Source organism: Petaurus breviceps, unplaced genomic scaffold (assembly GCF_028583685.1).
Source record: "Petaurus breviceps papuanus isolate PSGF00001 unplaced genomic scaffold, PetGlider_PUasm1.0 38, whole genome shotgun sequence".
NCBI lineage: Eukaryota > Metazoa > Chordata > Mammalia > Diprotodontia > Petauridae > Petaurus > Petaurus breviceps.
In genome coordinates, this window is record NW_027186304.1 from 35,359,052 (window position 1) to 35,372,043 (window position 12,992).

Consider the following 12,992-nt stretch of genomic DNA (forward strand, 5'->3'; position numbering starts at 1 on the left):
AAGATGGGTTGGAGTCAGGTTGTGCAAGGCTTCAAATGTTAACAAGAGAGTTTTTATTTTGTTCTAGTCATTAGGGAGCCAATGAAGTTTTTTAAGTGGGGGAGTGACATGGTCAGATCTACAGTTAAGGAAAATTACCTTGGCTACCGTATATAGGATGGACTGGAGTAAGGAAAGGTGGGCAGGGAGATTAATTAGGAACCTATTTAAATAATCAAGGTGAGAGGTGACAAGGACCTGAACTAAGGTAGTGGCTATTTGAATAGAGAAAAAGGATCAGACCCAAGAGATGTTGTAAAGGGAGAAATGTCAATATTTGGCAACTGATTAGATATTTGGGGTGAAGATGTGAGGAATCAAGAATAATGCTGAGATTACCAACCTGGTAGACTGAAAGTCTAGGAAGGTAAGGAAGAGGGGAAGACTTAAGGGAAAGATGAGGAGTTCATTTATGTTGAGTTTAAGATTTCTCTGAAACAATCAGTTTGAAATATCTAGTAGGACATTGGTGCTAGGGGACTGAAGCTCAGCGAAGGGCCTGCAGCTCAGAGTCACCTACACAGAAATGAGAGTTAAGCGCTTGGGAACTCATAAGGTTACTGAGAAAGAGTACTGAAGGAACAAAGAAGAGGTATTAGTAGGGAACCTTGTGGAACACTGAAAGGGATGTGACATGGATGATGAACCAGAAAAGGAGACTGAGGAATGGTCACACATGTAGGCAATACACCAAGGAGAGAGTAGGGTCATGAAAACCCAGAGAGCAGAGAGTGTCCTGGCAGTGAGGCTAGTCAGCAGGGTCAAATACAACAGATAATTCTTAATCACTGGCTCCTTGATGACTAGAATAAAATAAAAACTCTCTTGTTAGCCTTATGCCCAAAGAGTTATTAAAGTGCCTATGGCCTATACCCTTTGATCCAGCAATACCACTAGTAGGGCTGTTTCCAAAGATGATTAGGGAAAAAGGAAAAGAACCTGTATGTTCTAAAATATTTATAACAGCTTTCTTTGTGGTGGCAAAGAACAGGAAATTGTGGAGATGTCCTTCAGATGGGGAATGGCTAAACTAGTTGAGTTATATGATCATGATGAAATACTACTGTGCTATAACAAATGATCTTAGAAAACCATGGATAGACTTGCACAAAATAATGAACAGTGAAATCGGCAGAACCCGTAGGACGTTGTATATGGTAATAGCAATACTGTTTTAAGTCATTTTGCCTATTATGAATACCCAGATTAACTAACAATGACATATGAAGGAAGATGCTACCTGCATCCAGAGAAAGAATTGATAAATAGAAGTATGTATAGAATGGTTTTACATATATATATTATATATATATTTATACACATACATATTTGTGTCTAATAATAGCCATCTCTGGGGGAGGGGAGAAAAAAGAGTTACATGATAACTTTATATATTTAAGAGGAAAAGCAAGTTGTGAATAATAGATTTGCAATTTCATGTGCAGTCATTTTTTTATTCTGTTACAAAACTGCTTGTGTTGTCTCATAAATTAAAAATAAAAAACATAAATCTTGAAGGATTAAGGTTGAGATACTTGGCATTTAAAAGATCATTGATTACTCTAGAGAGAGTACAACTGAATGATGAAGTTGAAAGTCAGATTAGAAAGGGTTGAGGTGAGTGAAAAAAGATGAAGTGGAAGCAGTTAAGTATAAACAACCTTTTCAAGGACATTGACTCAGAGAGGGAGGAAAGATAGAACATGATAGCTTGAGGGGGTGATAGGGTAGTTAATTTTTTTTAAGGATAGAGGAAAGTTGGGAATGTTTGAAAGCAGTAGAAAAGCAGCCAGTTGATAGGGAGAGGTCAAAGTTTCAAGAAGGGAGGAGGGATAATTGAGGGTGCAGTCTACTAGAGAAAACAGAGGTGATAAGATCAAGGTCAGATGGTTTGACCTTGGTAAGGAGAAAGGCTACCTTCTTGTGAGAGACTAGGGGGAAGGAAGATTGCCTCATTTTTTTTTTCCAGTAAAGAGATGCGGTCATTAGTTGATACAGAGTAGAGGTGAGGAAGATGGGGGTAGGGAGCTTGAGAAGGGATGAAAAGATTTGGAACAGCTTTTGTAAGAAGTGAGATAAAGAATCAAGTAAGAATATGTTTTTTGGTTTTAGATTGGTTATAATATGGAAAATGAAATTACTTTTAACCATGTAAGTCAGTCAACAGGCATTTTGTGCTAAGTGTTGGGGATAGACAAAAGACAGCCTTTGCTCTTGAGGGGCTCACAATATAATGGGAGAGACAGTGTGAAAAAAAAAAGAAAATAAATAGGAGATAATCAAAAGAGGGAAGGTAGGGGCGGCTAGGTAATCAGGAGGACCTGAGTTTGGATGCAGCCTTAGACACTTAACACTTACTAGCCTTGTGACCTTGGGCAAGTCACTTAACCCCCAATTGCCCTGTCCTCCAAAAAGAAAAAAAAAAAAGAGGGAAGGTACTGGCATTAAAGGAGGATCAGAAAAGGGATTTTGTATAAATTTGGAGAAGGTGAGGAATTTTGTAGAAGGTGAGACATCAGCTGGGACTTGAAGGAAGCCAGGAGGTGGAGGTGAGGAGGGAGAGCATTGTGGGATAGCCAAGCATGTGGGATAGCCAGTAAAAATGCCCTGAGTTGCGAGATAAAGTATTTTGTGTGAGAAACAGCAAGAAGGCCAGTTGTCACTGTATAAAGTGTATGAGGGTTAATAAAGTATAAAAAGCCTAGAAAGGTAGGAAGGGGTCAGGCTGTGAATGTCTATGAGTGCCAGTCAGAGGATTTTATATTTGATCCTAGAAGTGATGGGGAGTCATTGGAGTTTATTCAATAAAGGCATGGACATGGTCAGATTTGTACTTTAGACAGATTAATTTGACAGGATAAACTGAAATGGGGAGAGACTGAGGCAGGGAGACCAACCAGCCGACAGTTGCTGTATATCCAGGTGTGAGGTAAAAATATCAAGCCAACAGCTGTCTTTCAAGCCCTTCATATATGCCCAGAATCTGTTTTGAAGAGGAATGACCTTCAAACTGACAAGTATAGTGTAAACATAGTGAAGCAAGACTTGGAGCCCAGGATACATCAAAAGCTAGTAAAAGATTATTGTGCTACATTAGATATACAAATATGCTTACATCTCCAGGCCCAGACTAATTCCTGAAGGAACTTATATAGATAGTATTGTAGAATTACTGTTAGCATTCTACGAAGAATCAAGAGAGCAGGAATAAATATTAAGTCCCTTTTCTTTAATATTTTACAATACTTCAAGAATCTCTTCTTTCAGGGGCAGCTAGGTGGTACAGTGAATAGAGAACTGGCCCTGCAGTCAGGAGGACCTGAGTTCAAATGCAGCCTCAGACACTTAACACAAAAATTAGCCATATGACTTTGGGCAAGTCACTTAACCCCAATTGCCCTCCAAAAAGAAAAAAAAAAAGAATCTCTTCTTTCCTTCCTGGGGATGCTCCCTTCACAGATACAAATTATGAACCCTCTATCCTTTACTTGATCAGGAGATGCTGTAGCCAAAAATGTGTAATCAGTATGTAGACAACCCAGTGATATCTGAATTTAGTCTTATCCTTCAGTGGCAAACATCAGTTGCATTGCTGAGACTGTTCTTGAAACCTTCCTCTATTCTTATGTTATGGCAGGGCTTGTTCTCTGCTGACAGACACCCCAGGGCCAATGAGAAGGTTAAATCCTATACCTAGATTTAAATAATCAGCTGTAGAAGTACAAAATGGGAAGATGATTTCAAAGTTTGTGTTAAAAAACAAAACAGGGAAATGTTTCCCAGATTGTGTTCTATGTACCCACAGTGTGCCATATTCCATGACAAATTTTCCATGTTAGTAATATGATCTCTTCCAAAACATTCAGTAAGAAATTCCATACCAAAATACTCGATGAAAAAAAAATTGATTTAATTTGTTCAATTTTGCTCCCCAATGCCCTGACTCCATTTGTCTCAAGGGTATTCTGTACTCTGAGATGACCTATATAAGTTCCTCACAGGTTGTGTTTGACCTTCATTTTCAAAGAAGACCATGGCATCAGGGAAATGATGACATAACTTACAGTTGACTTGGATTCGAGTGAGGCGGACAGTGCGAGGTCACCAGCCTCACTTTCTCCTCCAGACCCATCTGGATCCAGTGACCAGATATTCATCAGGATAACTGGAGATCACCCAGAATGCAATGGGAAACCCTGGCCATTTTAGGCTAAGGCCTCACTTAGAGTGAGGTAATGCCCATTCAGTGAATAGGCCATTTTAAGAAGTGAGTCAAGGGATGGCCCCTTTAATTAGAAAAAAAAAAATTGAAGCTGGGAGGAGAAGATCCCCAAGGTTGCTCTTCTAAAGAGAAACAGTTATCATTGACATTCCATCTCAACCGGGAGGGACCAAAATACAGCCATTAAGTGGAGCTTGGGCTCCTATTGTGGACCTATTGTGGTCCAATCTGTGAACTTCAGAGTGAACTGGGTTTAATGTTTTATAGCGAGGAATAAAAGGAAGGAAAGAAAGAAGAATAATGATGTTTATAATGAGCCCTGTCCGAAACAAGAGCTAATTTAAAGTGAGAATCATGTCAACAGACGTTCCTATAGTGAATTTTAAACCTTTTTGTTGATGTAATCACTTAAATTCTTATAATTTGATTTTTAATTTACTTGTATACATCTTATCAACTGAATAAAATACTGCTTATGAATTTGGCACATTCTGGCTACAATAAAAGTTTATATTTTTCTTTGACTTCTGAAACAGATGTAGATATCCACTCTTAAGGTTCCACCCACCCCTACTGAAGGTTATTGTGGGGGAGAGAGTAGATATCATGGGACTGGCTAATTCTTCTCCAGCTGAGATGAAGAGAGGTTATCTAAGATGAGATTAGAAAAATCAGGAAATTCAAGCTCTGCAAAGTCCCCAACAGTTGGTAAAAATCAAAACTACAGGAGGCAATTGCATGCTTTTATCCTTAGGAAGGAGACATCAGTCTTCCATTTCTTTGTTGTTGTTCAGTCATTTCAGTCTTATCTCACTCTGTGACCCTATTTGGAATTTTCTAGGCAAAGATTTTAGAATGGCTTGCCATTTCTTTCTCTAGCTCATTTTACAAATGATCGAACTGAGATAAAACAGGGTTAAGCGACTTCCCCAGGATCACACAGTCAGACTTGAACTCAGGGAGATGAGTCTTCCTGACACCAGGCCAGGCACTCTATCCACTGTGCCACCTACTTGCCCTCTTCTAGTTTCCCTGAAATTAACTTCTGCTGGACAGCTCCCTGCTCTCACAGTTGAGCCTGCCTGCCTGCCTCTAAGGAAATAACTCAGATACCCACTTGATTACATATGCATACATATTTATGATAAGGTTTTTTTTTTTATCAAAACTGTAGTCTATTTTTTCATCTCTCTTTTTTTACACTGTTCTGTGTTCATTTAAATTGATGAGTTTCACATTAAACAAGAGCCCATTCCATAACTCCTACAATTTGTATTTTTATTTATCAGATTTTAATTCAAAATATAGAAGCTAAATAAAGTCATTAGACACACTAGCAAAACAGTGTATTAAATTGTTTCATAGTAGCCTGAAAAAACCATTTGACTTCTCAGAACCAACTTTCTGTGATGAACTATCGTAACAAACTTATTAGAAAACTTTGGAAAGAGAGCGCATGATGTAGTACAGTGCTATCAAACTTAAATAGAAAAGGGTCCACTGAACTCTACATAAGGATCCCTGTGGGTCACTTTGACTTAGAAAACAACATTTTAACATTATCTATGTTCCATTATTTTAAAATTTATTTTCTTAAATATTTCCCAATTATATTTTAGTCTAGTTCTGACTATACTCAGGAATGTTACATTGGAGATACTAGATTTGTAAAAAGAAAAACCTAGGTTCAAACTCTCTCCTCTTTACTGGTTGTGATAAAAGAGGCAAGTGACTTAATTTTTGCCTGAATTTCTGGCAACTCTCTGTGACTAGAAGGTATTGAAGGGTTGCCGTCTTCATGTTGGTGTTCCCTCAGTAAATACTTCATGTAAGTTCTAGGAGAAAAAAAAAAGAGAGCATCCTGCTATTTTGAAGTTTTGCAAATCTGTTTGTGTTTGTAATTATTAAACTCTGAAGAAGAGTTTAAAATCAGTCCCTGGTGATATTAAATGCTTATGTAGGCAGACCTTAGCTCTCTCAGGTTTAACCACCAGGTGCCATTGACAGCCAGTCACGTGATTCTGGTTGAACCCTGAGGATCTGGTTCATAAGGAGCCCCCACCTCACCTTGGTAGTGTTCCCTGTGGTTCTCAGAATGTCACAGGCCTCTGTGCCATCTATCTCCCTATAGGAAGGACATCTCTGTCTTGGTATCAAAGGATGTGGGGATTGTGAATTTACCAAGTCAGACCTCAGGGCCCTACCTACCTATAAAACCTCGTCTTCTTTCTAAACAAATTATATTATAGTGAATTCTGGTCATGTGACCTTGGCATAATGTGACCCCCCACCATAAAAATAGACAAGCACGCTTGGCTGCTGCCTAGATTTGTTTTTACTCTTAGCATAGAATTAATAAACAAAGAGTACATAATAATTAGAACACGAGGCACAGTAATAATAATAAACATCCACCAAGCAGCTACAAACCTGCCATTCACTTATACTCTGGAAGTTATTTACCAAAGGATTGATCCAACACAGGAGCTCTAGTAAATACACAGTGTGAGTGTTTTGCTCTCCATGATTATGCTGTCTTTGAGTAAGCAAAGGAGAATCAGTGATACAGGTTCTTCAGGAAGTTTAATTCATTCATCCAGCAGGGCCAGTCATTGGACGAAAAAACAAAAACTCTAGACTAATTATCTCAGTTTAGCCTGTAGTATGGAATTTTAGGATCTGGTGAAAACTGCATTTCATGAGGATTAGCACTTTTTCCAGTCTCAGATCTTTTTTTTTCTTTTTTCTTTCTTTTTTTTTTTTGCTGTTTTTTGGAGGGGGGAAGGCAGGGCAATCAGGGTTAAGTGACTTGCCCAAGGTCACAGGGCTAGTAAGTGTTAAGTGTCTGAGGCTGGATTTGAACTCACGTCCTCCTGACTCCAGGGCCGATGCTCTATTCACTGTGCCACCTCGCCATCCCCAGTCTCAAGTCTTTAATTGTTGGCAGACTCTGTTCAGCTCTTTCAGCCTCAGCCTGCCCAAGGTGGTACAGGATGAGTGGACTTGGCAGCCAGTCCCAGGAAGGAATCATGTTGTCATCAATATCATTCCCCTCTTCTGAGCTTGAGGTTGAACCTGATACACCACCCCTCTACCACAGCCGCATCCTGTCACTTCCTGTAACAACCCCTCATTTATTCTCCCATCCAAAATTCCTGCTGCTAAGTATGGAGGGGGAGGGAAGCAACTATAGAGTGAAGAGTGTTACATAAACCATCAGAGGATCATTTATGCCTTACTGTCCATGGTGTAACAAATATGGCTGTACAAAAGCCCCTCAGATCTCCTAGGAACAAGAGAAATATCTCTCTCCTAGGAAGAAGTATCTAAGTAGTTAAGGCATAAAAGATAATTTTAAAAATTATTTCTAATATAGTACCAACAATAAAACTGCTCTTTTTGTGAGCTTTTTTCCATAAACCTCAAAGAACCTTAATATACTTTGCTATGAAAAGTAGTTCTCATTGGAGTCTTTGATCTTCAGCCCCCTTTGGCTTGTTTCCTCTGCAAGCTGAACAAGATGTTCTGCTGCATCAAAGTCAAAGACTTTGGGTCGATGCTTAGCCTTGAAAACCCCATCTGGCAAAACAGTCTTTATCTCTGCTTTGCTTATCTCAGACAAGGAGGGAGTGCTGAATTAAAAGGGAACTTTCTTGAATTGGGCATTCATCTAAAAAAACATAGAAACCCAAGAAATTTTAAAACCTCAATTAAACAACAGAGCAAAAATCCTGACAATCAAGGAAGAGATTAACAAAATAGAAAGCAAAAACCATAATTGAAAAAAATAAAACTAGGAGGGTTTTTTTAATTAACTAATTTGATTAAAAAGCAAAAAGAATAAAACCGAGTTCCCAAATAAAAAATGGAAAATGGAAAATTCACAACAACTGAATAAGAAATAAAGGATATTATTAAACTTTGTTTTTTGCCCAGCTTCATGAAAATAAAGCTGTTAACTTAAATGAAATTGGTGAATAATTTCAAAAATGTAAAATATTTTGGGTCCCAGTCTCCAAAATAGAAATTGAACCAGACATAAATGAATTTTTAATTCACAAATACGAAATCCTCTAATTAGATGGATTCGTGTGTAAATTATACTGAATAAAGAATGGTTATTTCCAATATTACAAAGTTTGCAAAAATAGCAAAAGAAGGGATCCTTCCAAGTTCCTTCCATGACACAAATAAGATTTTGATACTGAAACCATGGAGAATCAAAACAGAGAAAGAAAAGCATAGGCCAATATCCCTGATGAACATGGATGCAAAAATTTTATAAAAAAAAAAACTTGAAAAGAAGTTTAAAGCAACATATCACAAAGATTATACCATATGACCAGGTTGAATTTATATCAGCAATAGTTTAATATTAGGAATGTTATAAACTTAATTGACCAAAATCACATAATTTTATCAATAGTTGTAGAAAAAGCATTTGACAAACTAAAACTACCTTTTCTGTCAGAAATCCTAGAAACATTGAAATAAATCTATTTTTCCTTAACATACTGTGTTTCCCCGATAATAAGACCTATCCCGAAAATAAGCCCTCCCCTTACTGTGTAAGATTCCTCGAAAATAAGCCCTCCCCCGAAAATAAGCCCTATTGAGATTGCTACTGTAGTGAAGGTGATCCCCTGCGCTATACACTACATTACGGTACCCTCTATATGCACCGTTCCCCCCCCCGGTGAAACGCACGCCGCGCTCCGAGCTGCATCCAATCAGAGCTGCAGCAGTGAGCGCGTCATCCTGTTCTTCCCCAGTGATTTGCTTATTGAATAAAGGTACATTTTTTTGTTCACATTTACCTATTTATTAAAATTGCTGTCAATGTTCACTAAAATAAGCCCTCCCCTGAAAATAAGCCCTCTGGTGTTTTTCTGCCCAAAAAAAAAAAAAAATAAGACAGTGTCTTATTATCGGGGAAACACGGTAATAATATATATCTAAAACTAAGAGCCAGCATTATACATAATGAGGATAAGCTAGAGTCCTTTCCAAAGAGATCAGGGTAAATCAAAGATGTCCATTGGTATTTAATACATTATTACTTCTTTTTGACACAGTGCTAGAATTGCTAGCTATAGCAATAAGGAAAAAAAGAAATTGAGGAAATAAGCATAAGTGAAGAAAAAAATAAAATTATTGCTTTTTGGAAATGATAGGATGGTTGATTTAAAAAACTCTATAGAGAGTCAACTAAAAATCAATTGAAGCAATAACTTAAGCAGGGCTGTAGAATATAAAATAAGTTCACACATATGGAGCTATCAACATTTTTATATAATACCAATAAAACTCATGAGAAAGAGCTAAAAATTCTGTTTAAAATAATCATAAAATGTACAAAATACTTGGTAGTCTACCTACTAAGAAATATGTAACAGCTAAACACTGAAATTTATAGAAATTAAGACTGACCTAAATAATTCAAGATTATGGATTCAACAAAGTCAAGCAGCAGGGAGGAGCAAGCCCTAGGAGGCCAGCTGAGCACCCCACCCAACAGAGACATTGAACCCAGGGAGGAGTTGCATGAGCATTCCATGAGGAGAGAAGGGACATCAAGACCCTACAGTGCAGGAGGCTAGTCACCTTGGGGATATACATTTTCTACATATGGGCTTCACGTTGTACCTTTTAAGTTTGTGCTCACTATTCCTACATATGCTATGTATATTTGCAGGAGAGTACACCCTGGTTTTATGGAGGGGAATGTTTTGTAGTCTTTGCTCAATGCTTTGTCATTTTAGCAAATACTTTTGTTCTGATTGTGTCTACTGACTGACTGTTAATGAGAAATTTGACCAGTGGGGGCTCATGAATTGTAGTAAGAGAAGCCTGGGCCCACGGATTGACCCTGGAACCTGGGAGTTGTAGTTGCCTCTGGGAACCCAATGTATGAGAATGCTAATTATAGGAATAGCTCTGGAAAAGATGTTACATATATCATCTAAAACTATATTTTCTTCTACAATACACATATTTTTACATAACTGCCTCTAGTATGTATACTATATCTCTAATTCTTTTGTTCACTTTGCATTATTTCATGTGGATATTTTGCTAGTGGCAGCTGGTGGCCCTGTGGATAAGAGCGCACTGGACCTGCCAAGGAGACCTGAGTTCAAATCTAGCCTCAAACACTTACTAGCCCTGTGACCATGGACAGTTCACTTAGTTTGCTTTGGTTTCCTCAACTGTAAAAAAAAAAATAGCACATATCTTTGCAGGATTGTTGTAAGGATCAGTTGAGATATTATTTGTAAAAGCGCTTAGAACAGTACCTGACACATAGTAAGTGCTATACGAATATTTATTCCCTTCTCCTTCCTTCCCCCCATTACTTAAGATTTTTCATAGTTGTTATATTTATGGCAATTACTATGCTGATGTATTTTCTGTTCCTCAACCCTTGGAACTTTAGATTGTTGCCATTTGTTTGGTTGTACATAACATTTCTATTAATATACATAGTATGCATATATATGTTTGTGTATTTGTTTGTGTGCAGATATAATAGCACAACTCTAAACAATCTGCAGGTCTTTTTTTCTTTTAAATTCTTTCTTTAGGCTGTATTCCCAATAGTGGGCTAAAAAGGTAGGACTAGTTTTACTACTCATTTTGTATATGCCAAATTATTTTTCAAAAAGATTATGCTAATTTTCATTGCCACCAGCAAATGCGCTTCTCTCCCTTCCCTCAACCTAGCCATCATCAGGTTTTATTAATTTGATTTGTTTTGGTCAGTCAGCTATTGTTTTAAACTATATTTTAAATATTATTGTGAGAAAACTTCTTTCTTTTTAAAGACTCACCAGTCCTCAGTCCAGCTAATTCTGCTGTTAATTTAAGTGGATCTCAGGACCTGCCCAGGAACAAGAACCTTGTGAAACCCCTGGCTTTATCTTTGCAGATTGTAGGGAAGACGTTCACTTCAGGTAATGTTTTTCTTGCTATTTCGAGTCTCTTGTAAAACCGTAGTCCAGAAAGAACTCATTGTGGAACTTTTTGTGATCGTATGCCTGTTTGCCAAATGAAAAAGAGAGAAGTGGAGGCATAGAAGACTTGTGTCCTCTGCAGCTTCTGACCAGCTAGAGAGGTATTTCTTCACGTCAGTGGGTTTTCAGGGAGCCTTCCGGTAGTCCATGTAACAGAAGAACCTCCAAGACCCTTCGCCTTTTCCACTGCTCTCCGTGATTTTTAGAGATTGCTAATGGGTGGGTGTAAAGCTAGCATCCTCTCTGTGAGCCTCTTAACTTTGTGATTGCAGGTCTAAGGCCCCACAGAGCTTCAGAAGAGGCTAGTCACTAGGATAAGCATACCATCTGGATGAAATCTGGGGTCAGAGAGCTCTCAAGTTCCCAGCATGTAGGATTACTTAACAGTCTCCTAAGTCATATTATATAGCCCTTTGTATCTTTGTTCAGAAGGATATATGATCAAACTGACAAGTCTTAATTTATATTAATTTGGGGGCAATTTGGGGCAAATCACTTAATCTCTATTTACAAAGTTATATATAAAGGCTCCTCTTTGTAAAATGAAGGGACTCTGCAGCTAGGTGCCACAGTGAATAAAGTACTTGACTTAGATACTTAGTAGCGTGTAACTCTAGGGAAGTCACTTCTCTCAGCCTCAGTTTCCTCATCCGTAAAATGGGAACAATAAGAGCATCTTTCCCCCCCAGGGTTGTTATGAGGATTAAGTGAGATGATGTATGTTAGGCTCTTTGCAAACCTTCAAGCACCATCTACAAATGCTAGCTGTTACTGTTATGTTGCAATTCAGTCTCTTCCAACTTTAACTGCTGTGAAAGGAAAGATTTCCTTTGATTCTCTCATGTGTTCTGTTTCCTTGACTTGATGTAATAAAAGAATATGGCTGTACCAGGACAGCTACCTTCTTGTGATCTGGAGCAATGTTTATCTTTAGGACTGAAGTGGAGACAAGTCTTTTGCTCATGCAAAATCTTAGATGTAGAAGGAATTTCACAATCCATCAGGATCGACACTGAGAAGAGAATACCATGTGCAGCACATGCAATGATGGTTATTCCTCTTCAGCTCCAAGAGCTAGAGTATCAGGGAAGCCACTGCCTCCCCAAACAGCCTCATCCAGTTGAGTACAGCTTTAATTGTTAGGAATTTGTTTTCTCACATCAAGCCCAAATCTTCACCTTTGCTAGGTCCACCCATTGCTCCTAGTTCTTCTCTCAGGGCCCAGAATAAGTCTGATCCCACTTCCACATGACCACACTTCAAACATTTGATCCTCCTAATAATCTCTTCAGGCTAAACATCACTGTCCTCTTTATGCATGATCTCAAGGCCCTTCACTATCCTGGGTGCCCTTGTCTTGATTCTACCCAACTTATCAATGTCCTTCCTAGGTGGTATCAAAGAGGGATGGGGAGAAAATCTGGAACTCAAGGGATTGTGGAACTGAATGTTGTGAACTAAAAGTAAATAAATAAATTTAATTTTTTTAAAAAAAAGTGGCATCAAGAACTCAACAGGATATTCCAGATATAGTCTGATAAATGGCAAAGTACAGAGACAGTCACTTCCTTGTCTTGGACATAATGCTTGTCTTCATGTGGTCTTAACTTTCTTGGCCACCGTATGACACTCTTGGTTCTTACTCAGTTTGGAGTCCAAGAAAACCCCCATATCTTTCTTTTTTTTTTAAGCATTACCATACAGGGGCGGCTAGGTGG

General features: G+C 38.2%; 1 protein-coding gene across 1 annotated transcript in view; it reads left to right on the plus strand.

Moving 5' to 3' along the window:
* Positions 1 to 12,992, plus strand: part of GREB1L (GREB1 like retinoic acid receptor coactivator) — a 344,278-nt gene that overhangs the window by 249,345 nt on the left and 81,941 nt on the right. The window contains exon 9 of the mRNA XM_069099751.1: positions 11,086 to 11,214. Within this exon, the coding sequence (XP_068955852.1) occupies positions 11,086 to 11,214 (129 nt within the window). The remainder of the gene's footprint in view (positions 1 to 11,085; positions 11,215 to 12,992) is intronic.